This window comes from Nerophis ophidion, linkage group LG16, assembly GCF_033978795.1.
Source record: "Nerophis ophidion isolate RoL-2023_Sa linkage group LG16, RoL_Noph_v1.0, whole genome shotgun sequence".
Lineage (NCBI taxonomy): Eukaryota > Metazoa > Chordata > Actinopteri > Syngnathiformes > Syngnathidae > Nerophis > Nerophis ophidion.
The window spans coordinates 22,671,187-22,699,027 of NC_084626.1; the positions used below are offsets into that span (position 1 = coordinate 22,671,187).

A 27,841-nucleotide genomic window follows, 5' to 3' on the forward strand; every position below is an offset into this window, starting at 1 on the left:
CGTGAAGCCTCTAGTGCCAGTTCTTCATAGTAAAAAAACTACTGTAGCCCGACATGACTTTAGCTAAAACTGTTAGCAATTATGAGCAAATAACTGTAGTGCATTCAAGTAACACACTCGAAAAAGTTCCTGGTTGACATTCTTACCATTTCTGTGCAAACACAGGGCTCTTTTTTTAAAGTGGTTTACATTTTTAAAGTGGTTTACATTTTTTAAAGTGGTTTACATTTTTTAAAGTGGTTTACATTTTTTAAAGTGGTTTAAATTGTGCAAGCAAGTAATAATCAGTAATTAATCATGTTAATCCAAATTGAAAGGTGTAAGTAATCCTGGTTAATCAGACAAAGTGAGATCATCAGATGTAAAAGAATATAATTTGACAGAAGTAGTTATTGTTGAACATTTCTCCCTCGGAGTGAATGCGATGTTTTTGTGTAAAAACCATCAAACATATCGGGAGAGAAAACCCAACAATTCAGCCATTTTTCTCTTGATTGCATGAAATAATTGTTGTATTTCCAGGTGTTTCATTAGCATCCAGCTTTATTGATGAGTTCCAAAGGTGAGCACGCCCACTGCTCCTCTCCTCCTCCTTCCTGACAACAACACCTTTTCCAGACTTCACTCAAATCTGTCTTGCAAAAAACAAAACAAAAATGTAATGAAACGGTCATTTTGTGTGTGTGTGGAGTTCACAAAACAATAATGTGGAGAAAGGAGGTCCAGCATCCAAGGTGTGACTTCCTGGAGACAATGAATGAAATGTCCCACTCAGCATAAAGAAAGCCAACAATTAGTTGTCTTCATCCCTTGGAAGACAAGAGACAAGTGCATGTCTGACTGGAGGAGGAGGACAGCCATGATGGATCCATCAAACACATTTCTGTCAAATGGAGAGGATGTTTACTTTTTTCCTGGCAAGTGTCAAGAACTATTGCCTCAAGTCACTGGAAGGACATGGACTCTGTAGCCTTGTCTCATCCTCCTAGTCGTCTTTCTGGCCAAGTAGGCAAGTGATGATGGGACAGATCCACATTCAAATGTCTTTTCAGCAAAAAGTCCAGACCAAGTCCAGTCCCACAACTGGGCGTCATAGTCCGCTTTGATTCTGTCTCAGTCAGTTCCCAACATAAAGGACAAATCTTTTGTTTCATAATTCAAATGAAAACATGTCAAGAGTTGATCCAGCTTGTTGCTCCGCTTTCAAATGAAACAATTCAGGTGTACTTTGACTTCCTTGGCCTGCCGGGTGACTCCATCACAGCTTTAGAAGACCACCACTACTTCAAATGTCCTCACAATCCAAACAACCGAACAAACCCAATCAAAGCCTCAAAAAACTACTGGTACTTCAAATGTCCTCACAATCCAAACAACTGAACAAACCCAATCACAGCCTCAAAAAACTACTGGTACTTCAAATGTCCTCACAATCCAAACAAACCCAATCACAGCCTCAGAAGACTTGAAATGTCCTCACAATCCAAACAACCGAACATACCCAATCACAGCCTCAGAGGACTACTGGTACTTAAAATGTCCTCATTATGCAAACTGAACAAACCTAATCTCTGCCTTAGAGGACTGCCGGTACTTGAAATGTCCTCACAATCCAAACAACTGAACAAACCCAATCACAGCCTCAAAAAACTACTGGTACTTCAAATGTCCTCACAATCCAAACAAACCCAATCACAGCCTCAGAAGACTTGAAATGTCCTCACAATCCAAACAACCGAACATACCCAATCACAGCCTCAGAGGACTACTGGTACTTAAAATGTCCTCATTATGCAAACTGAACAAACCTAATCTCTGCCTTAGAGGACTGCCGGTACTTGAAATGTCCTCACAATCCAAACAACTGAACAAACCCAATCACAGCCTCAGAGGACTACTGGTACTTAAAATGTCCTCATTATGCAAACTGAACAAACCTAATCTCTGCCTTAGAGGACTGCCGGTACTTGAAATGTCCTCACAATCCAAACAACCGAACAAACCCAAACACAGCCTTAGAAGACTACCATTACTTGAAATGTCCTCGCAAAGCAAACAACCGAACAAACCCGATCACAGCCTTGGAGGACTGCCTGTACTTAAAATGTCTTCACAATCCAAACAACCAAACAAACCCAATCACAGCCTCAGAAGACTACCGATACTTGAAATGTCCTCACAATGCAAACCGAACAAACCCAAACACAGCCTTGGAAGACTTTAAATGTCCTCACAATCCAAACAACCGCACAAACCCGATCACAGCCTCAGAAGACTAACTGTACTTAAAATTTCCTCACAATCCAAACAACCGAACAAACCCAATCACAGCCTCAGAAGACTACCGATAGTTGAAATGTTCTCGCAATGCAAACAACTGAACAGACCCAATCACAGCCTTAAGAGACTTGACATGTCCTCACAATCCAAACAACCACAATCAAAACCTCAAAAGCCTACCGGTACTTAAAATGTCCTCACAATCCAAACAACCGAAAAAACCCAATCCCAGCCTCAGAAGACTAACTGTACTTGAAATGTCCTCGCAATCCAAACAACCGAACAAACCCAAACACAGCCTTAGAAAACTACCATTACTTGAAATGTCCTCGCAATCCAAACAACCAAACAAAACCAATCACAGCCTCAGAAGACTAACTGTACTTGAAATGTCCTCACAATCCAAACAACCAAACAAAACAAATCAGTCTTAGAAGAATATCGGTACTTAAATTGTCCTCACAATCCAAACAACCGAACAAAACAGATCACAGTCTTAGAAGACTACGGGTACTTAAATTGTCCTCACAACGCAAACAAGCGAACAAAGTCTATGGGGGCCATGGAAGTCTCTGCACTGAAACCCTGAACCTGTCCTGTCCTGTCCTGTCCTGTCCTGTCTTGTCCATGTCACCTCACTCACAACACAGGCGACCCTTGGTGGACTGGATGTGGTATCAGCCCGGTACTGTGCCAGGATTCTTGTGGAGCAACAGAACTGTAAACATTCCGGTGGTGGGATCGAATACTTTCAAGCCACTTTTTGCCCTCTGAAAAAAACCACACACACACCAGTGACATAAAAGTGAGAAAAGAGGCGGCGATCAGTTTTTGTGGGTTCCTTCCCTCCTCTCTCGGCAGAAAAGAGGCGGCGATCAGTTTGTGTGGGTTCCTTCCCTCCTCTCTCGGCAGAAAAGAGGTGGCGATCACTTTGTGTGGGTTCCTTCCCTCCTCTCTCGGCAGAAAAGAGGCGGCGATCAGTTTGTGTGGGTTCCTTCCCTCCTCTCTCGGCAGAAGTCTTTAGAGGCCCTGAGCTTGAAGAGAGAGAGAGGTGTGGGGGTCTTCAACTCGGGACCGCTGGAACGTTTGTGCTGACACAAGTTTTGTTGAAACGGACGAGACCGTCGGTCATCCTTCGGTGACACAAAAATCCACGCCGGCAGTTGGGGGCGGGGCTTACAAAAGGTGAGAGGGGGAGATGGCGTTTGAAGACGTAGAAGCAGACACACTGAAGACAACCAAGTCTTTTCATCATTTATCAAATGCTAAGGCATGACTTGGGGACTTGGAACTTGGTACCGATCCAAAGTGTTCACACATCCATCCAGGGTGGTGCACATGGTATCAGTCTGATAGCGCCAATCAAAGGTGTATTGCACAGGTGTCAAACCTAATCCCTACGGGGCCCACACAAGCCGGGAGTGAAGCACAGGCATGGCAAATCTTTTTCAACATTCATTTCGCCTCAAGATATCACTTCCCTGTTTTTTGTCGAAATGTTTTTTTTAAATACGTTCTGGAAAAAAATCCTTTTGCCTAAACGCCGCACTTAGTTGCAGGGCTGGGAGATGATGGGAAACAAGCTCGCTAGTTTGCTAGCTTACTTGTTGTCGCTAGTTAGCTACCTAGCTAGCTAGCTTTCTTATTGTCGCTAGTTAGCTAACCATCTAGCTAGCTTACTTGTCGCTAGTTAGCTAACAATCTAGCTAGTTTACTTGTGGCTAGTTAGCTAGCTTACATGTTGTCGCTAGTTAGCTAACCATGCAGCTAGCTTAATTGTCGCTAGTTAGCTACCTTATTTGTTGTCGATAGTTAGCTAGCTTACTTGTTGTCACAAGTTAGCTAACTTACTTGTTGTCGCTAGTTAGCTAACCATCTAGCTAGCCAACCATCTAGCTAGCTTTCTTGTTGTCGTTAGTTAGCTAACCATTTGTTAGCTTACTTGTTGTTGCCCGCGTTGGTTCTCCCAGCTACAACGTTAACGTTGCTGCTAATCATATTTGGACGATTACAATCCCAACACCGCTAGTTCACAATCATGTGCGGAGTACATTTTGGACGTGACGGATGTAAACAGAAGTCACAACACAGGAAGTACCGTATTTCCTTGAATTGCCGCCGGGTATATAGTATGCACCTGCCTTGAATTACTGTCGGGTCAAACTCGCTTCGCAAAATAATTAGCGCATGCTTAGTATTACTGCCGGGTCAAACTGGTGACGTCACGAGTGACACTTCCCCTGTCATCATTTTCAAAATGGAGGAGGCTGATTTCAATACCGGTAATTTGAAATTGCATAAAGGCAAGAAGATTAAGAGCTATTCAGTAGGATTTAAGGTCCAAGCTTACATCACACTCAAATTTTTACTGCATGCCTTTGGTAAGTGCCGGAGTGAGAAGAGGTTTTACAATAATTAGCGCATGCTTACTTTTACCTCATGCCTTTGGTAAGCGCAGGAGTGAGAAGAGGTTTTAAAATAATTAGCGCCCGGTCGGCAATTCAAGGAAATACAGTATATTAGTTGAGGGGGCGTGGCTACAGGATAGAGTTGCAAAATGGGAAATGTTTTCTGAGTTCTTTGCATGCAAGTTGGAGCATTTGACACGACTTTTTCAATAATAATAATGTTAGCAAATGATCTACTAAAATAATTAAAAATGATACATTACATGGAACTTGTAAGTGTCGAAAAGACAAAAAGGTTGGTGAATGAGAATAAATCTGATTGTGAAATATAATGTAGAAATGCACACAATTGCAGGAAATGTAGTCTTGGTTTTCTAAATGTTATTTCTGGCTTATCTTGCAGCAAGTTGGTGCTGACGGGGGGAAATTCAGGGTTTTTTCTCAAAGGGTGCTCACGTGCCTGAAAGTAATTTTCTTAATAAATGTTATTTCCTTTTAGGCAGAAAAACAATTGTGATCTGCATGGAATTGCATAATTAAAAAAATGTAAACAATAATGGTAAGGGACAAGCGGTAAAAAATTGATGAATAGAAAATATATTATCATACAGTCAAAACATTTGTTTTTAATTTCTGATTTATGATTTCAAAGGAAGTGAAGCATCCAATTGTCCACTAAAAATGACAATATATTTTACGGTAACATTCTAGCAACTGAACTGCCAGATTATTGTGTCATTTCAGGTGTTTTTTTTACAGTATATTACTGGAAATGGAATAAATTGTATCATTGTTTTTTTATGTAAAAAAAAAAGTCAGCTTAGTTATTAGAATTGTATCTTAAAAATACACTTGTACCTTCCATTTACAGTAACACACTGTACACACAACCGTGTATTTTACTTTATAAAACTGGCCCAAAAATAGCGTAAAAAATGTTTTGGGTATTTTTTCCACTTAAAATTAAAATGCTTTAAAAACAATGTAATTTTACAGAAAAATTCTGGCAATTGAGCTGGAGATTTTTCATATCGTAAATATAAACCAGTGTTATTGTTTTTTAGCTCGGTTGGTAAAGTGGCCGTGCCAGCAACTTGAGGGTTGCAGGTTCGATTCCCGCTTCTGCCAACCTAGTCACTGCCGTTGTGTCCTTGGGCAAGACACTTTACCCACCTGCTCCCAGTGCCACCCACACTGCTTTAAATGTAACTTAGATATTGGGTTTCACTATGTAAAACGCTTTGAGTCACTAGAGAAAAAGCGCTATATAAATATAATTCACTTCACTAATTCACTTTTCAATTGACAGCAATGTTATGTAAAACACTGAATTTTACGGATATATTCTGCCGACTAAGATGCCAGTTTTTTTACTGTAAAATTCAGTGAGTTTTTTCCCCCAATATATTACTGTAAATGAAATAAATGGTACTAATTTTTTTTGGTTTTTTTACATTGTATTGTGGTTTTTACAGCAAAAAAAATGTTTTTTTTATGATTAAAAAAATGGCCAGAATTTCATCATTAAAAAATAGTCGAACCTTCCAATAATACAACAACCATATATTTTATAGCATAGAACTGCCAGCTCAGTGACAGAATTTTACCGGAAAAAATGTGATGTTTTTTTCCATTTCAATAAAACGCTGTAAAAAAAAACAATGGAATTTTGCAGAAACATTCTGGCAATTGACTGGAGATTTCTGAAGGTAATTCTGAAGGTAATGTTATGTAAAAACTCTATTTTACTGCAACATTTGTTATCAGTTTTGTCCTGTAAAATTCACAGCATAATATTGTAGATGGAAAAAAAACGCCATTTTTGGGGGGCTGAAATTCTGCCATCTGTATTGCCAGTTTTTCTATGCCTGGTAGAAACACCTGTTGCAGATTGAACGGTAGTCCTTAAAAAGCGCTGGTAGTTTTTTAATTTTCCAGAAACTGCTCTAAGAAACAGTAAATGTTTGGTAAAATGATGAGAACTTAGCTGGTTGCTATTGTTTGCTAGGCTTTAAAAAACACTCAATTCTGGCAATAGAGTTGCCATATTTTTGCCGTAAAAACTAAGATGATTTGTTTAGTGTTGCAGAAAATGTTTTGGCAATTGAGTAATAATCTGAGTGTTGATGAAGAGAATATTTCCCAGAAAAGCAAACAGACTCCTGGGCTGCTGCCATCTTTTCTGTTTGTGGAGCGCAGGCTTGAATTTAAGGCAAATGGTGGAAACTTTTAGTGAGAAACATTATTGGACTTATTTGTTTAATAAATGATGAAAAGGGTTGGGGTTTTTTTTTTTTGGCAGTAGACTTTTGACCCGACTGGACACACATACACACACGCACGCACACACGCACGCCGGAGAGTGGGCAGGGCTTAGGGGAGTTGGCAAAGAGTAAATATCCAGAACATCACGAGTCTTCGTTGCCGGAGTCGTCCTGGTTGTCGTAACATCTGGTGGACGTCTCGCCGTCCTCCGCCGTGCTGGCTCCTCCGGCCTCGCCTATGGACTCCATGTCGCTCTCCTCGTCCTCGTCCTCGTCCTCCTCCATGTCGTCGTCGTAAAGGTCGTCGTAGAGCAGGTCCGAGCTGCTGTCCTGGGACGGCACCCTGGTCTGGACGCAGTACTCGGCCAATGTGGTCGGCACTTTCACGCCGTCCCGTTCGGCGTCCGCCGCCGTGGACGTCACCTGTTTCCTGCGGACCGATCAAAAGGTCAAGTTGGGTCCTGTTCCCAAACATGCTCACACCTGAGCGTCACAAGGCCAGACTGACACTTTTTTTTTTTTTAAGTGACAAACTAATAAGTTATATTTAGATTTTTAAGTGAGTTATATTTATATAGCGCTTTTTCTCTAGTGACCCATTGGCTCAATATGTAAGTTCCATTTAAAGCAGTGTGGGTGGCACTGGGGGCAGGTGGGTCAAGTGTCTTGCCCAAGGACACAACGGCAGTGACTAGGATGGCGGAAGTGGGGATTGAACCTGGAACCCTCAAGTTGCTGGCATGGTCACCCTACCAACCGAGCTATGCCGCCCCAAGCTAGCAGCTCACTATGTGTCTCCATACACAGTGTGGAGCCGCTCCTCTAAATGAATAATAAACCACCTCCACTGCGGTACACAAATTGCATTTCTTAATATCCTAAGTTGTGTTATCACTGGAGGATGAAACTACGCACACAGAGCCGGTATAATAAAAGCTAAACTAGCCACACAATAAAAAAGTGTAGTTGCAAACATGAAAAGAGCAAGTAGATGAATAAGAAAACAGGTGTTAAACTCAAGCCTGGGGACCAATGTAGGCTTGCCACACCAACCCTGGACTTAATATGTGTCACTTCATCTATTCCAACTAAATGTATCCATACTTTCCGTTTTGACAGAAGAAAATACGTGTACTGCTTGCAACTGCCTACATTTTTATTCAATATTATCTAATAATGTAACATCTAATCAAATACAAATACTCAAATATCTGCTCCACTTCGGAAATAATAATGTGATGATAGTTACATTTGTACCAATTTACAAACCCTGTTTCCATATGAGTTGGGAAATTGTGTTAGATGTAAATATAAACAGAATACAATGATTTGCAAATCCTTTTCAAGCCATATTCAGTTGAATATGCTACAAAGACAACATATTTTTTATTTTTTTTGCAAATAATCATTAACTTTAGAATTTGATGTCAGCAACACGTGACAAAGAAGTTGGGAAAGGTGGCAATAAATACTGATAAAGTTGAGGAATGCTCATCAAACACTTATTTGGAACATCCCACAGGTGTGCAGGCTAATTGGGAACAGGTGGGTGCCATGATTGGGTATAAAAACAGCTTCCCAAAAAATGCTCAGTCTTTCACAAGAAAGGATGGGGCGAGGTACACCCCTTTGTCCACAACTGTGTGAGCAAATAGTCAAACAGTTTAAGAACAACCTTTCTCAAAGTGACATTGCAAGAAATTTAGGGATTTCAACATCTACGGCACCTGTATCAAAAACCAACATCAATCTCTAAAGGATATCACCACATGGGCTCAGGAAAACTTCAGAAAACCACTGTGACTAAATACAGTTTGTCCCTAAATCTGTAAGTGGAAGTTAAAGCTCTACTATGCAAAGCGAAAGCCATTTATCAACAACATCCAGAAACGCCGCCGGCTTCTCTGGGCCCGAGATCATCTAAGATGGACTGATGCAAAGTGGAAAAGTGTTCTGTGGCCTGACGAGTCCACATTTCAAATTGTTTTTGGAAATATTCAAAATCGTGTCTTTCGGACAAAAGGGGAAGCAAACCATCCAGACTGTTATCGACGCAATGTTGAAAAGCCAGCATGTGTGATGGTATGGGGGTGCATTAGTGCCCAAGGCATGGGTAACTTACACATCTGTGAAGGCACCATTAATGCTGAAAGGTACATACAGGTTTTGGAACATGTTCTATCATCCAAGCGCTGTCTTTTTCATGGACGCCCCTGCTTATTTCAGCAAGACAATGCCAAACCACATTCAGCACGTGTTACAACAGCGTGGCTTCGTAGTAAAAGAGTGCAGGTACATTCCTGACCCGCCTGCAGTCCAGACCTGTCTCCCATGGAAGATGTGTGGTGCATTATGAAGCGTAAAATATGACAGCGGAGACCCCGGACTGTTGAAGGACGGAAGCGCTACATAAAACAAGAATGGGAAAGAATTCCACTTTCAGAAATTCAACAATTAGATTCCTCAGTTCCCAAACGTTTATTGAGTGTTGTTAAAAGAAAAGGTGATGTAACACAGTGATGAACATGCCCTTTCCCAACTACTTTGGCAGGTGTTGCAGCCATGAAATTCCAAGTTATTATTATTTGCAAAAATAATTAAGTTTATGAGTTTGAACATCAAATATGTTGTCTTTGTAGCATATTCAACTGAATATGGCTTGAAAAGGATTTGCAAATCATTTTATTCCGTTTATATTTACATCTAACACAATTTCCAAACTCATATGGAAACGGGGTTTGTATGTCAGAAAGTAGTTATCTGTAATAATAATGAACTATTATGAATCATATATATTATCATACATCACACTGCAAAAAGTCAGCGTTCAAAAACAAGAAAAAAAATATACAAAAATGAGGGGTATTTTATTTGAAATGCGCAAAATGATCTGCCAACAGAACAAAAACATTTGGCTTGTCAAGACTTTCCAAAACAAGTCAAATTAGTTAACCATAATGAACCCAAAAATACCTTCAAATAACTATATTCTCACTAAGAACAAGTGTACTACTATATGAGTACCTATTTTCTACGGTTTCATTGAAAATAAAACCGTCCAACAGACCACTCGGCTGTCATTTGTTTTAATATGAGACACAATTGTGTCAAAGTCATTTTTTTGATTCATGCTTGAAATAAGAAATGATTACTTTAAAAAAGTAATGTTATACTTGTGAGTGTTGATGACACAGCTGTGCAACACTTGAAACTGCACTTTTTTTTAATGAGACCTCACTATGAGGAGCGAAAACAAACCAAACGGAACTGGTAAGACGCTGTGAAAGAAGGACAAAAACTGGATTTCTCGCAAAAAAAAGAAGTAAGTTTTGAAAGCCAAGCAGAAGAGCGATAAGAGTACAAGTGACCAACACTGCAAGAAGAAGGGAAAGGGAGGGGGCGTGGCCATGTGAGCACTACAGTGGGGAAAAAGGCAACTTTTCTCACGCAGGGCAAACCAGCTGGTGCTTGAACACTAGTTTAATTTAATTTCTTAAACACTACATATCATGTGCATACACTGGATCTGTGACGTACTTCAGTTGTAGTTGAAGAAGACAAAAAAGGCAGATACTGATAAAAAGAAGTCAATATACAGTACAGGCCAAAAGTTTGGACACATCTACTCCTCATTCATCTTTATTTCCATGACATTGTAGATTGTCACATCAAAACTAGCAATGAACACATGTGGAGTTATGTACTTCACAAAAAAAGGGGAAATAACTGAAAACATAACAGGACAAGTGGTAGAAAATAGATGGATGGATGGATTATTATATTCTAGTTTTTTCAAAATAGCCACCCTTTGCACACTCTTGGCATTCTCTTCATGAGCTTCAAGCACACCTGGGAAGTGGAAACCATTTCAGGTGACTACCTTTTGAAGCTCATGGAGAGAATGCCAAGAGTGTGCAAAGCAGTAATAAGACGAAAGGGTGGCTATTTTGAAGAAAGTAGAATATAAAACGTGTTTTCAGTTAGTTCACCTTCTTTTGTGAAGTACATAACTCCACATGTGTTCATTCATAGTTTTGATGTGACAATCTACAATGTAAATAGTCATGGAAATAAAGAACACACATTGAATGAGGAGAAGGTGTGTCCAACTTTACTGAATGTGTATAAACTGGATCTGCTGATGTAGTTCAGTTGTAGTTAAAGAAGAAAAAAAAGGCCAACATACGTCAAAATGCCAAATATTGGCGACGAGAGTCCGTTGCTCACTAAAGCGAACATGCACGTTTTTGGGATGAGGAAAGCTAACTCCAACTACTTAAGATCAGTTCATATCTGTATAAAAAACAGCCAACAATAAATAGTACTGTATGCAGACAGTATTACCTGATGATCTCAGCATACTCTTTGTCTTTGCCTTTGCTGTCCCTCCATCTGCGGAACATGACAGAGGCGTCCACATTGGCAGGTGAAAAGGTGTTTGGTTCGTTGAGGAGAGAGATGACACTCAGCAGAATTGTCCTATTGAAAAGAAAAAGACGCCAACATGAGCACGCCATCCACAGTTAAGACTTTGGCAATGAAGAAGTCCTCCATGACCCTCAAAGGCAGTGCAACAACACAAACGGGCATTTTGAGCATTCCTGCTAAAAAGCAGATTTGAAGTAGGACTGCCAAAGTTGGTATTTAAGAAGTGTGCTGGACTAGAACGCCTTTTGAGCCAGAATGAGTCATTTGTATTTCTTCTTAATTGGCATGAGTGGCACGGGACGTTTCCAGTTGTATTTCTGCAGCACACAGCAGTCTGACCACTGCCATCCTTGCAGCACCTTGACTTAAAGAGGAACTGCCCTTTCTTGGGGGAATTTGGTTTGTCATTCACAATCATTATGAGGGACAAAAACATCTGTTTTTTTAAGATTAAAAAAACTATTGCGAGATGCGGCTAATAGGGTTCCCTTATGTTGCCTTCAAAGCCCTCCATCAGCGTTTTATACACACACACGCACACACACACACACACACACACTAGTAAGGATGTGGGGAAAAAATAGATTCGAATTTGAATCGCGATTCTCACGTTCACGCGATTCAGAATCGATTCTCTTTTTTTTTTTTTAATCTTTTTTTTTTTTATCAATGCAACAAAACAATAAACAGCAATACCATAACAATGCAATCCAATTCCAAAAGCAAAGCTGAGCCAGCAACACTCAGAACTGCAATAAACAGCAATTGAGAGGAGACACAAACGCCACACAGAACAAACCAAAAGTAGTGAAACAAAAATGAATATTATCAACAACAGTATCAATATTAGTTATCATTTCAGCATAGCAGTGATTAAAAATCCCTCATTGACATTATCATTAGACATTTATAGAAATAATAAAAAAAGAACAATAGTGTCACAGTGGCTTACACTTGCATGGCATCTCATAAGCTGGACAACACACTGTGTCCAATGTTTTCACAAAGATAAAATAAGTCATATTTTTGCTTCCTTTAATAGTTAAAACAAATTTAAATTATTGCAATCAGTTGATAAACATTGTCCTTTACAATTATAAAAGCTTTTTACAATTAATTGTTCATGTTCATGTCAGAAATAGACGATAATAACCGAGAATGCAAAAAACATGTGTTCTTGTCTCTCATAAGTATTGTGAACTCTAAGCAAAATTACCCAAAAAGTGCAGTGGTAAGAAATGTTTACCTGACATTCTGTGTGGGATTCCATCTTTCAGAGGGCAGCTCACCGCTCTGAGGATCATCAACTGGGGGATGCAGGATGGAGATGCAGACATCACCGTTCTGGTAAGGGGTGAGGGAGCATTATAGTTACCGCTAGTTGCAATTTAGCCCACACAGAGAAAGAGGCAAAACAACAAATGTCGTCATTAAAAGGGTGTTAAAGACATCGGAAGTGTGGTCAGTAAACAGTCTTATGAATACCAGAAAGGACAAATACCTCATAGATGTTTGGGTGCCACATCTTGGTGATGAAACGGAAGGTAGGTGGCGAGTACGGATAGTCGACCGGAAACTTGATGTGAGCCTGGAAGAGTGAACACGCAGTCAGTGCAGCCCTCTTGAGTCCACAACACCTTTGTTATTGTGTGCAAAATAACACTATGGACACACTGGAACCTTCATTTATGGACTTTATTGGGTCTTGTAAATCAGAAAGTTGGTATAGTATCAGAAACAATAGAAATAGAAATCATGGGTTCCAGATAGACCATATTTGACTGAAGTTTGGACACATTGAACACAATATAAGGTGCTACACAGTACTGGAGGGTTTAAAAACTGATTTTAGAATGAATCACGTTTCTTATTTGAAACTATTTTTAATTCCAAATAATTAAATATTGATTAAAAATATGTATATTATTAATATTTTATATATCTATATATATAGTTTTAGAATCGGTCCTGACCAGCCACTTTATTAAATGTTTGAGTATAATTTTATAAACAAAACCAGTTTTCTTTTAAGTAATACCGAATATAATTTTTTAGAGCTGTTTATTTTATATAGAAATGTACTTAATCATAGAACTGGCGCCCAATGTTATTAAAAAAGTATTGATTTTGAATCGTTATGAATCGATTCAGAATCAAATCGTTGTGACCAAAGATTCACAAGCCTACAGTACAATATATCAAACTAACAAAACAAGGGGGTGATGGATAAACTTTCTATTTAAAAACAAGCTGAACTGTGCTGCAAGCGCTGCTGTGGCCACATGCCCAGAAGCCACTAAAGTGCCCTCACAAACTATCAGAAATCACAGAAATCTCTAACTTTAACAATTATATTGCTACAATAGTGAACATTTAAGAATGTAAAATCCACCCACATTTACACTGGCGGAAGAGCAGAGGAGCTGAGGAGAAAGCAGCAGACAGGAAGGAAGGACATATAAGACTGCTCTGGCATCATTTTACAGAAAAGCCTGGTCTCGTCACAATTAAAACTTGCTGGAGTACAAAGCCTGCTTCACAAATCCAGAATGAGTTAGTGCTGCAAGGGGTTCTGGGTCTTTGTTCTGTTGTGTTTATGTTGTGTTACGGTGCAGATGTTCTCCTGAATTGTGTTTGTCATTCTTGTTTGGTGTGGGTTGACAGTGTGGCGCATATTTGTAACAGTGTTAAAGTTGTTTATACAGCCACCCTCAGTGTGACCTGTATGGCTGTTGAGCAAGTATGCTTGCATTCACTTGTGTGTGTGAAAAGCCGTAGATATAATGTGACTGGACCGGCACACAAAGGCAGTGCCTTTTATTGGCGCTCTGTATTCCTCCCTACGTCCGTGTACACAGCGGAATTTTAAAAGTCATACATTTTACTTTTTGAAACAGATACCAATCATTTTGAAATCGATACCGATAATTTCCAATATTATATTTTAAAGCATTTATCGGCATTCCTAGTTACGATGCAGGTCTTTGTGCTAAATTGTCAAGAGATATCGCCAATCTTTGTCTGTTATCGATGAGTGGACTAAGACACCTCAGCCATTTGCTTCATGTGTGATTACAATTGAAAAAAAATATTGTGCAGTAAATTGATGCTAGGTGTGTGTGACAACGTGGTGCAAGGAACAATTACAAGCTATGGATTGGGAGATATGCCCCTATCTTATAATGAATAGCACCACAACCAAAGCATTCCTTGGGTTTAGTACCAACAAGATCCACATAAACTAAGTTTTGAACTATTGGCACAAACCTGTTGTAACAAGCACTAAGCACCTGGGAATTCTACAACAGTCCTATTCAAGCCAGAGGCTGTGGGCCAAGTTCAGCCTGAAAGTCTATAGTTGTCACAATTACCAGTGATAACATTCATGTACACTGCATAGAAGATATAATAAGACTAGATATCAGCAAAGTGTTGAGAGAACAAAAGGCTCCTTAATAAATGAGTCTGTGGGATATTTGTGTCTGTCTCACAATCTCTTACATTGTTAGCCCGTGTGTCAGGTCCATGATATGATACTCATTTAGCAATTATATTCAAAATCCTCCTACTGATATTGTGTATTTTGTATTACTTTATTTATAATTGTTATGGTCATGCAGCTCAGATAGGCTCCAGCGACCCCGAAAAGGACAAGCGGTAGGAAATGGATGGATGGATGGAGGACCTAGGGTTGGACGGTGGTATAGCGCAGTGGTTCTCAAATGGGGGTACGTGTACCCTTGGGGGTACTTGAAGGTATGCCAAGAGGTACGTGAGACTTTTAAAAAATATTGTAAAAATAGCAACAATTCAAAAATCCTTTATAAATATATTTATTGAATAATACTTCTACAAAATATGAATGTAAGTTCATAAAGTGTGAAAAAAAATGCAACAATGCAATATTCAGTGTTGACAGCTAGATTTTTTGTGGACATGTTCCATAAATATTGATGTTAAAGATGTCTTTTTTTGTGAAGAAATGTTTAGAAGTAAGTTGATGAATCCAGATGGATCTCTATTACAATCCCCAAAGAGGGCACTTTAAGTTGATGATTACTTCTATGTGGAGAAATCTGCATTTAGAATTGAATCACTTGCTTATTTTTCAACGAGTTTTTAGTTATTTTCCCTTTTTTTTCCCCAAATAGTTGAAGAAAGACCACTACAAATGAGCCATATTTTGCACTGTTATACGATTTAATAAATCAGAAACTGATGACATAGTGCTGTATTTTACTTCTGTATCTCTTTTTTTCAACCAAAAATGCTTTGCTCTGATTAGGGGGTACTTGAATTAAAAAAAATGTTCACAGGGGGTACATCACTGAAAAAAGGTTGAGAACCACTGCTATAGCGGTTCGCCATATTTTTTTTTACAGACATGACAGCGCGTCGTCGTCACGTGGTGACATTGCTGGTTTTACGAGCAGAGGAGCATGTTTGGCAGCGCACACACACAGAGTACTTACGAGAAGACACAGTGTAGACAGAAAAGGGAGAATGGACGCATTTTGGTGTAAAAAGTAAAGCTAAAGGTGAAGTTATAACACTGAAACACCTTCAGGAAGAGCTGCTTTAAGACATGGCTAGCTAGTTAGCAGCTAACAACCATCTGCAATCAGCAGTGTTTTAGCTACTTCTAAATCACTAATCTTTGTCTCCATGGCGACAAATAAAGTAAGTTTCTTACAAGTATCATTACCACTGCAGGACGAGGAATAGCTAAACATGCCATACCACTCCGCATCAAGGGTTGGAATTGGGGGTTAAATCACCAAAATGATTCCCGAGCGCGGCCACCGCTGCTGCTCACTGATCCCCTCGACTCCCAGGGGGTGGAACAAAGGGATGGGTCAAATGCAGAGGGAAATTTCACCATATTTAGTGTGTGTGTGACTATCAGTGGTACTTTAACTACACACCGTAGGAGGATAGAATAGCTCACCACCATCACAATGTAAACAAATATCATGGGTGGATCTACACCTGACATCCACTGTAATGATACCAAGTACAAGAGTGTATCTAGTCGATATTACTATTATTACATCGATATTTTTACCATCACAAAATCTTTTTTCGTTTAAAAAAATTATATTATGTTTATAAATTCAGGAAATATGTCCCTGGACACATGAGGACTTTGAATAAGACAAATGTACGATCCTGTAACTACTTGGTATCGCATCCATACCTACATTTGTGGTATCATCCAAAACTAATGTCAAGTATCAAAGAAGAGAAGAATAAGTGATTATTACATTTGAACAGAAGTGTAGATAGAACATGTGCAAAAAATGAGAAAGTAAGCAGATATTAAAAGTAAATGAACAAGTGGATTAATAATCCATTTTGTACCACTTGTCCTTAACATTTTTGGTAAAATAATAGGTGTATAAATGACACAATATGTTACTGCAGACTAATTAGGAGTCTTTGTTTGTTTACTTACTACTAAAAGACAAGTTGTCTAGTTTGTTCAACATTTTATTTAAGGACTAAACAAGAATAATAAACATATGTTTCATGTACCCTAAAATTGTTTGTTCAAATAAAACCAATAATGACATTATTTGTGGTCCTCTTTGCTTAGAAAAGTATCGAAATACATTTTGGTACCGGTACCAACATATTGGTGTCGAGACAACACTAGTATGACCACATAAGGAGTTTGTTAAGAAAATAGTTTCTATATGTATATTGATAATAAGAGTTGTTTGTTAGTTTCGATGGCTTATTTAGCCTGAGTGAGCAGCTCTTGTTGTTTAGCTGTGAGGCCATGAATGTGTGCAGCAGGGCTCGCCTTCCCAGTCCCTCGCCAAGGGCTTCTAGAAATGCGACACGTTATTCTGCGCGGTTTTCTAAAACAAGCTTAGATGAGCCAGTAAAAAAACACTTTGCTTGCAAACGTCACATCTCTAAACCACAGATTGAACTTGAGGCAATAATGGCAAGCAAAAACATGTGGCAAGAAATGAGCAAACAAGCAAAAATGTAAAGCTGAAACAAACCAGGGCTGCAAATAATTGATTAAATTGATTGATAGGATTACAAAAAAGCTTCAATTTATATTATGTTGCTTTGATTAATCGTTTAATGAGTGTATAAATTAAAAACTGATGAAATTCAAAAATCACGGAGTGCCCGGAACCTAATATAGTTTCCCGACGGCCGTTTCAAATGAGTGCACATGAGAGCGGTGGTGTGTCGGTGCCATCATCCGGGTTTTTGGGGTGTTTTTTTTATTAATGCACACGATTCAAGTCCAATTCTTATGTTAATTATTTATTAGAAAAAAGTATTTCAGTCAAAAAAATAATTGTTTATTGCAACTATTTTCCCTAATATACACATTTGGGTGTGTTTTATCCGATTACTTAATTATTCTGACAAACTAAGGATGTAAAGATATGAAAATTTATCATCAAGGTTATCATGACCAAAATGACCATTGTTATGGCAGAATTGTTGAATGTGCTCTAAAAGTACTTAAACACACACACGCAAATCTTTTGAGCAAGTTATTGTTTTTAAAAACTCAAATAAATATGGCACACTAATCTGAATGTTTTGTGTTGCTTATGCCTCACTGATTGTGTTTTGGTCTCAGTATATTATCTGCTTTAGTGATTAAGCTTTTATTGTTTGAGATATTGGTTTGTACTGTAGGTCTTCAACATTTTTTTGTTTTAAAGTAGTAATGTATTTCAAAGTAAGCCTACACTAAGGATGTGACAATTACCAATATGACTCATGAACTCCTGAGGATTAATACTACTGTTTCAAATTAAAATCTTTGTAAAATCGTGATTGATAACTGCACATCAATTCAATTTGGCGACGGTGACAGACTTAGACAAACTTTACTGATCCACAAGGGAAATTCTTCCACACAGTAGCTCAGTTACAAATGATGGAAAGGGTAAGGGTGAAAAGGATAATACACACAAGGGCACAAAAAGAGGGCGAAAACCAAAGGTATAAAGTAAACTAAAAATGTACTATAGTAGCAATATAAAATAAATAAATATATATATATGTATATATATATCCTCCAGGTTGAGGTGGCGACTTGTCCAGGGTGTACCCCGCCTTCCGCCCGATTGTAGCTGAGATAGGCGCCAGCGCCCCCCGCGACCCCAAAAGGGAATAAGCGGTAGAAAATGGATGGATGGATATCCTCCAGGTTGGCCTGGGAACACCTCGGGATCCCCCGGGAAGAGCTGGACGAAGTGGCTGTGGAGAGGGAAGTCTGAGCTTCCCTGCTTAGGCTGCTGCCCCCGCAACCCGACCTCGGATAAGTGGAAGAAGATGGATAGATGGATGGATGGTTATACTGATATATTATGTTATAAAATAAAACCTTTACGAAATAAAACGGAAGATGAACATCTTTAAACAAATAATCATTTGGCTGTTAAAGTAGCAATATAATGGAATAACAAGTTGACTTTATATAATTGTGTTTCATTGTATCCATTATTGGCGACTTGTCCAGGGTGTACCCCGCCTTCCGCCCGATTGTAGCTGAGATAGGCGCCAGCGCCCCACGTGACCCCAAAAAAAGGGAATAAGCGGTAGAAAATGGATGGATGGATGGATGGATGTATCCATTACTAAAGCGTATCCAATTGTATCTTCAATACGCAAAGTATGTGAAAATACCGTCTAAACATCACAAAATGCCACAAAAATCAGATGACCGTTTAGAATATTTGGTAGATTTGGGTGACGTCACTCTGCACTCTGACCACACCAACAGTTCAGTCATACTGGAAATTCGCAAAAATTGGAAAGAGATGTGCTGTTTATGTTCACATTCTTACGTAAGATAAGAACATATACGCTTGGCTTTTTATATGCATTCAAAATGGAAAATAAATAGCTAACAACTGGGTGAACAGATGGAGGGTCCTCGATTACGCCCTTAAAATCCTCTAATAAAACATCCTGAAATTGCCAACAATACTCCATTTACATGTCGTGACCTGAAAATTAACCAAATATGAGTGATGTTGTTATTCTAAGCGCCAACACAACTATTTTAGGGGCACATTGATAGCAGTTAGCTAATTCTATTTTACACTGTTATATGGTTCACAGACTGAGCCGCCGGCTGCTTCTGCTTCGTCACAAACTTGCTCAAAGTAAATTCTACATTATCTCTCATTTCTCCCACAAATGTGGCCATGAGAGGCTGGTTGACTTTCACAACCCCCGAGATGGCTAAAAAGACGCTAGTTGTGGCAACTTTTTTTAACCCTTCGTTAGAATTGGAATTGATTTTTCATCAAAACAGGATTATGTGAGGGTCCTGTCGGTCAGCATCCCAGCGAGAGGTGAAATATTACAGTTAGTGTTTCTTTAATTATGGTTTAAATGTTATGCAACATATACCTGTATAGCAGTCTGCTTCTAAAATGTATTTTATTTCTCATCCTTTTTGTGTTTGGGCTCAAAAATATAAGGTTCTTTATCATAATTTTCCCAAAGTAATTGTTATTAGTTCTCAGAAAGTCTGCTTGATTAGCATTGTTGTTGATTCAGAAGGGATCTGTGGTTCCTCCTCATTGTCAGGGATTACGTGACTGGCTTGCTCATTCAATCTCAAAATGGCTAAAGTATCTCCGTGAGATTGATACTACTTTGATCATATCTATTTACTCACAAACATTCTAAGTCTTCTAGTGTCGTAAATCAGACACACAGGACAATAGCTTCAATATAGTGGCAATTTGTTTTTTCTACCCTACTGTTACTTTAAGAAGCAAGAAGAGTATTTATATATTGTCAGGGAAATAATATGTTGTGTTTATTATTTAAAAAAAACAACCTTTGTTGTGTGTACAAGTACTTTTTGAGCACATTCAACAATACCATGATTATTGTAACCGTGGTATGAATTGTTTATACAGTATTGTTACACTGCTAGCCTACACATGCACTGTGTTGGGACACTTTAATGAAAAATAAAGCTTTAACCTTTATAAGTTTATAAGCTTAAGTTATGTTTTGCAGCGCCCGACAATTTTTCTTGGTTGTGGTTGACGGCACAAAATGTCTCTTTTAATAATAAAGGTTGACAACCCCTGGGCGAGACAAAGGATGAGCCTTAGTGGTTGTTGGTTTTACTCCAATCCTGATCTGTGCTTTCACAAGTTTGTCTTTGATTTACACCGGTTTGTTTTTTGTTTTTTTCTCAGAAGAACTTTGAAGCCCACTTTTCCCAAAATTATCGCTGCCATTAAACATGAAATAATCAAAAAGAGAGAAGATAACAGCAACAACAACTGTGCATTATTTGCGTTGCCCCAACTTGAACACAATCTTGGTCCAACGGCTTTTCTTAAAAACAGTGCACACTCCTCCGTGTGGAGACACTACATCCTGTATGTAGTTATGCAGAAGTCCTCACTCGGTCTTTGCTGCAGGGGACATTCCAGCAAACAAATACCTTAGTTACATGCACACAGAACTACTCTGGTGGCCTGTCAGTCACTTTAGTTATTTGGCATGAACACACTTGATAAAGCGCATCCAACAAGAGGGTGAAATAAAAAAAAAAGCAATCTAATGTGGTCTACAACAAAATATACCCAGGGGCTATATAAGTAAACATTGATTGATTGATTGACTTGCCTTCTAGTAGCAATTTGACAGTTATCCATCCATCCATTTTCTACCGCTTATTCCCTTTCGGGGTCGCGGGGGGCGCTGGCGCCTATCTCAGCTACAAGCAATCTAATGTGGTCTACAACAAAACATACCCAGGGGCTATATAAGTAAACATTGATTGATTGATTGACTTTCCTTCTAGTAGCAATTTGACAGTTACATCTTATTTATTGTATTTAATCTTATAGTGGGGGCCCTTAGGGAGATTTTAGGGTGTTTTTGTTCACTTTTGTCTAAAAGCGCCAAACTTGGCACAGGTGTAGTTTAGGGCATTCTTAAATGATTTGGCTAGGGCGCATGTGCTGGTGACCTTTAGACTTAGACTTAGTCTTAGACAAACTTTAATGATCCTCAAGGGAAATTGTTCTTTGGGGTCGGCACAGCGGCTGATCCAATATGGCCACCACCTGAACACGCTTTTGCCTCTACATTAGAACCAAATGAGCTACAAATCCAAACTTGTCTATTTCATGTTTTTTGACGATTAAAAATATGATGGAAAAATCATCTTTAGGATTGGGTGTGTTTGGACACCTAATTTGCATTGTTCCAAGATGGCGGCCATGTAAAAATTAGATGTACCTTAACTTCTGACAAACTATTTTAGGTTTTTGAGCATCAGAAACATACTAGAATGATCAGATTTATGATCATTTATTTATTAGACCACTTTAATTTCCATATTAACAACATAGCCATTATCTACCAAAATGAATTGCACATATATTTCAACACAGATAGAATGTAAAGCTACAGGTATATTTCATTGTAACACTAGTAAAAGTAGAGAAAGTCAGTGTCCCCCCCCACCCCCCCAACTTTTTTTTCATGTAATACATTTTTCAATAATGCTATTATCAAACAATATGGCCTCCACATCATCTGATAGTAATAGTAGCAGCGGCAGCATCAATTGGGACTTATGTTGTCTCTGCCCATTACAGTCTGATGACCCCTTACAAACACCAAAAAGCGAAGGACTTTTGTCGCTAGAAAAGGTTCTCAAAGATTTCATTGGAAATTGCGAATGCTATACTTTCGTGTATAAATGTTGCAGATGATCCATTGAACGATGGTTCAGGAATGGCATCAACACTAACACTAACCCAAATACCACAAACGCTGCTGAAGCTACTGTAGTAGTTCTCGTGTTAAAAGGGCTAGAAAGGATGAGGATCATGCTGTCCCCTCCTTATTAAGTCCTAAAAAGCTTCGATCAAGTCATCCCCAAACCAGTGCTATTCATTGTGTGATATGTGAACATTTCATATACACATTAGAAAGGAATCATGCATGTTGCACCAGGTTTTACCCATAACAATGCCCAAGTTACGTCCAATGTCTTCAGAATAGCAAAACGCTACTTGGAAATAGTCAAATTAGGCGTCTAGACACACCCAAAAATAAAAATGAGCATTTCAACACATTTCTAATTGTCAAAACACATGAAATAGACACCAAATTTACATTTGTAGCTCATCTGTTTCAAATGTTACAGACAAAACCTATTATTTTATTGGCCGCTGTGACAACCCCTAAGGTCACCGGCGCAGGCACCCTAGTTAAATCATTTAAGTATGCCCTGAGCTACACCTGTGCCAAATTTGGCGCTTTTAGACAAAAGTGAACAGAAATATCCCTAAGAGCCTCAACTATTATCTAACATCGAGATTATAATAATTAAACAACTCCTTTTCAGCTATTAGCAAACAGCAAGTTCTTCTGTATCAGCAGTGTAGTCTTCTCCATGAAGCCCGAATACTCAGTTATCAGTGACGTCTACACGTCTCTCCACGTCATTTTGTCCTTATCTACCAAAGGCGCCATGAGACAAGCAGCTGTGACTTATCTCTCAAATTGTAATGAGTGCATGTACAGTAACTGTCAGGGAACACCTTGTGCGTTTGACTTCCTGAATACTGCACTGTGCATGGAGCAGGAAGAGTACATTTACAAATGACTGTTTCGGTATCCCCCTTTTTCGCTTGTGGATTGTAACTTTTCAGGATAGACTGGACCTTTAGCAAAAACATTCCCAATTAAAATAGAGTTTTAAAAGCATTTGCATAAAGATTTCGTACCTTAAAGTAGCCTCCTTCATACAGGGTGTTTGGGGGCCCAAATATGGCTACTTCCCAGTTGTAGAGATCAGACTCTTGCACAAGAGTTATGCGGAAGCCCTCCACCGGCTGCTCCTGCAGGGACTTCAACTCCATCATCAGGGCCTTCTGGGAACTAGGGGTTGCCTGGTGGGCCATGTCGATCCCACTTCTGACACCAAAACAAATGACAAGAAACATTACTGACGAAATGGCACTTTTGGAATTCTCATACATGTCATGATTATTGTTGATGTTGTCAAACAGTAAGTGGAGCAGGAATGTATTTCTTAAACTTAATGCGCTCCCCCCTTTTGTGTCTGAAAAAAGTCCCTTTCAGAAACATCCAAGAAAAAGGCCAGCTGATAGTCAAGCACAGCAACAGCAGGGCAGAGGACAAGTCATGTTTGAGGTCAATGAAAGCCTTTTCAGCCTCTGTGGACCACCGGAAGGCGGCATTAGGGTTGCGGACCCCAGAGCGATATAGACTGACCCTTATAGCGATAGCGACCCCACATTTTATGCAAATTATTTGATATAGTGACAGCCACAGAATATGCTTATACATATTGAGAAAAATATAATAAAAACACTAACCTTATGAAGGATGCGTTTGCCATGGTAATTTGAATGTTTTTTTCCCCAATTCATTAAGTCAAGCTCATCTCGCATAAAGTTGAATGATGCGGACACGTTTGTTACGTGCGGACAGCCCTATGTAAGTCGCCCGGGTTAAACTCTACTAGGGACAGATAGCGCTTAGACAAATTGTATTAGAATTTAATCCAATAGGGATTAAATACTTCTGATTTTAAGTTTAGGCATCGTGTCTTCTTTAAACATCTTCTGGCTCCAGATTAAACGAATACATCGACAGTATAAAATAAGCAAATAAATGAAATGAAACAGCAATGTTGCTGTCGGTCCTTGTAACGTTGAAGGCAGGAGACGTGAGATAGTGTTTAGTTTAGCATACCACAGATGTCTCCACTTGCAAATGCTGCTGTCATGTTTGCTACAGGTGAATTAGTAGCAACGTCTCTTCTTAGCCCTATTTCTTGTTTTGATACAACTATCTTATCTTTACCTTTACGCCAGCTAGCAAGATCTAGCAAATGACCGTTTTTGTTTATATACAGCAATTTAGAAAGTGATCCTGAACTTTACCTACAGTGGGTTTGCTGCTATGTTCAAATTAAAAGCTGTTTTACTTCTCCAAACATCCACTGATCACTTTTACCAGTAGCTGACTACAGTGTTTTTTGATTGACAATCATCTAATTGTGTGAATGCTCCAAAGCATTCACACATATGGTTTTCAAAACCAAAATTCATCTATTTATTATTCTTAGTCTTATTATTCTCCAGATTTTGGCGTGTTCTACCTTCCACATTTCCACTCGATTCAAACCGTTCCAATTTCAAACTGTTCCGCCTATTTTGGAATCGCGGGCTTTCCCTTGACAAATTCCAAAAATTCCCTGAATGATGCGGACACGTTTGTTACGTCCGGACAGCCCTGTGTAAGTCGCCCGGGTTAAACTCTACTAGGGACAGATAGCGCTTGGACAAATTGTATTAGAATAAATACGGAATAAATACTTCTGATTTTATTATTTTATTATTATTGGTCTTATTATTCTTCAGATTTTGGTGTGTTCTACCTTCCACATTTCCACTCGATTCAAACCGTTCCAACTTCAAACTTTTCCGCCTATTCAGGAATCGCGGGCTTTCCCTTGACAAATTCCAAAAATTCCCGGAATGATGCAGACACGTTTGTTACGTGCGGACAGCCCTGTGTAAGTCGCCCGGGTTAAACTCTACTAGGGACAGATAGCGCTTAGACAAATTGTATTAGAATTTTATCAAAGGGGGAATAAATACTTCTGATTTTAAGTTGAGGCATCGTGTCCTCTTTAAACATCTTCTGGCTCCAGATTAAAAAGGAATACGTCGACAGTATAAAATAAGCAAATAAATGAAATGACACAGCAATGTTGCTGTCGGTCCTTGTTACGTTGAAGGCAGGAGACGTGAGATAGTGTTTAGTTTAGCATACCACAGATGTCTCCACCTGCAAATGCTGCTGTCATGTTTGCTACAGGTGAATTAGTAGCAACGTCTCTTCTTAGCCCTATTTCTTGTTTTGATACAACTATCTTATCTTTACCTTTACGCCAGCTAGCAAGATCTAGCAAATGACCGTTTTTGTTTATATACAGCAATTTAGAAAGTGATCCTGAACTTTACCTACAGTAGGTTTGCTGCTGTGTTCAAATTAAAAGCTGTTTTACTTCTCCAAACATCCACTGATCACTTTTACCAGTAGCTGACTACAGTGTTTTTTGATTGACAATCATCTAATTGTGTGAATGCTCCAAAGCATTCACACATATGGTTTTCAAAACCAAAATTCATCTATTTATTATTCTTAGTCTTATTATTCTCCAGATTTTGGCGTGTTCTACCTTCCACATTTCCACTCGATTCAAACCGTTCCAATTTCAAACTGTTCCGCCTATTCAGGAATCACGGGCTTTCCCTTGACAAATTCCAAAAATTCCCTGAATGATGCGGACACGTTTGTTACGTCCGGACAGCCCTGTGTAAGTCGCCCGGGTTAAACTCTACTAGGGACAGATAGCGCTTGGACAAATTGTATTAGAATAAATACGGAATAAATACTTCTGATTTTATTATTTTATTATTTTTGGTCTTATTATTCTTCAGATTTTAGTGTGTTCTACCTTCCACATTTCCACTCGATTCAAACCGTTCCAACTTCAAACTTTTCCGCCTATTCAGGAATCGCGGGCTTTCCCTTGACAAATTCCAAAAATTCCCGGAATGATGCGGACACGTTTGTTACGTGCGGACAGCCCTGTGTAAGTCGCCCGGGTTAAACTCTACTAGGGACAGATAGCGCTTAGACAAATTGTATTAGAATTTTATCAAAGGGGGAATAAATACTTCTGATTTTAAGTTGAGGCATCGTGTCCTCTTTAAACATCTTCTGGCTCCAGATTAAAAAGGAATACGTCGACAGTATAAAATAAGCAAATAAATGAAATGACACAGCAATGTTGCTGTCGGTCCTTGTTACGTTGAAGGCAGGAGACGTGAGATAGTGTTTAGTTTAGCCTACCACAGATGTCTCCACCTGCAAATGCTGCTGTCCTGTTTGCTACAGGTGATTTAGAAGCAATGTCTCTTCTTAGCCGTAGTTCTTATTATTCTTGTCCAGATTTTGGTGTGTTCTACCTTCCACATTTCCACCCGATTCAAAGCGTTCCAACTTCAAACTGTTCCGCCTATTCAGGAATCGTAGGCTTTCCCTTGACAAATTCCAAAAATTCCCAGATTTCCCAGAATGATGCGGACACGTTTGTTGCGTCGGACAGACCTGTGTAAGTCGCCCGTGTTGAACGCTACCAGGGACAGATAGCGCTTAGACAAATTGTATTAGAATAAATACGGAGTAAATACTTCTGATTTTAGGTTTAGGCATCGTGTCCTCTTTAAACATCTTCTGGCTGCAGATGAAACAAATAAGTCGACGGTATAAAATGAGCAAATAGATGAAATCCCGCAGCAATAAGGATATAAGGAAGTCTACAAAGGCAGACATTGCCAAGGTCTTTGCTTTGCTTCTCTGGCCTTTTACTGAGCCTAATCCAAAAAATGCAAACGAAATAAAACCTGTACCTGTATTGTTGCAACGTAATAAAGGTTAGTGGTGAAAAGTGGAGGACAAAGTCATTGGCAGAGCATGTGTTTGTGGCCAAAGTGGCAGAAGACAGATGTTCCTGGTGTTGTGAAGCTGGGATTCTTTGTGTGTTGACAGTCTACATGGAGCTACTTTCACTGGAAGTCACCGTCTCCCGTGGATCATTCTCGGGCTCCGCGACATCTCCCCGGGCTGCCGCTGCTTGTGTTCGGGCAGACGCTGAGCTGATCCCGGCTTGTTGAGTCTTGGTCTGTCTGCTGATCCCGGCTTGTTGAGTCTTAGTCTGTCTGCTCCCTGCCAGCCTCAACTTCTCCACACGTCAGCTAAAACCAGTTAGCCAGCAACTTCGGGCAAACGAGGCAATTTTTTTTTTTTTTTTTTTTTTTTGCTCTCCGCCGTCCCCCTCCGACAAGGCGCTCGTGTAAAGGTGCCAGCAGGTGCGAGTCTTCGCCGTGGAAATGACAGCAGGTGACAAGAGTTCCTCCTCAAGAATAACAAGGATTATGATCGATTTTTATTTTCCTCTCATCGATGCTTCCGGTTACCATTGCGCGTGTCTGCGGTGCGTCATCGACGTCCGGAACGTGCCTTGCGTGCGCGCACTCGATGCAGATCACGGAAGGGAACCAAACTACCAACCAGAGACAGTAAAACAATACAATTATTAAGTTTTTTTCTTTGGTAATGTCAAACATGTGAGTTAGCTTGAATGTCACAATGAAATGGCACACCTTAAAAAAAAAAACGGGAGTAATTGCAACGCATTCATCGTGCATGAATGTTTGTATTCATTTTGTATTTGTTTGTTCATCACATACGTGTGCTTTTTATTTTCATTTAATGGCGTTTTGATTGAACGTATTCTCTCAATATTAGAGGTATGAGTCCGTATATGACTGACCAACCCGGAGTTCTGAAAAAAAAAAGATATGCTTCGAAGAAAATAATACCAGT

General features: G+C 39.3%; 1 protein-coding gene across 2 annotated transcripts; it reads right to left on the reverse strand.

Annotated features, from left to right (window-relative positions):
• Positions 1-525: 525 nt before the first annotated feature.
• ube2r2 (ubiquitin-conjugating enzyme E2R 2) lies at positions 526-27,459 on the reverse strand. 2 transcript variants are annotated; one of them, XM_061874710.1, is made up of 6 exons: positions 27,036-27,459; positions 23,140-23,329; positions 12,882-12,968; positions 12,627-12,724; positions 11,297-11,431; positions 526-7,382 (listed from the first exon to the last, which is right to left on the reverse strand). In XM_061874710.1, exons 1-6 carry the CDS (start codon positions 27,068-27,070, stop codon positions 7,097-7,099), a joined length of 831 nt encoding a protein of 276 aa, XP_061730694.1. In that variant the 5' UTR covers positions 27,071-27,459; the 3' UTR covers positions 526-7,096. The 2 variants fall into 2 exon arrangements, with proteins under 2 accessions (XP_061730694.1, XP_061730695.1); XM_061874711.1 differs by having other exon boundaries at positions 26,866-27,458.
• Positions 27,460-27,841: the final 382 nt, after the last annotated feature.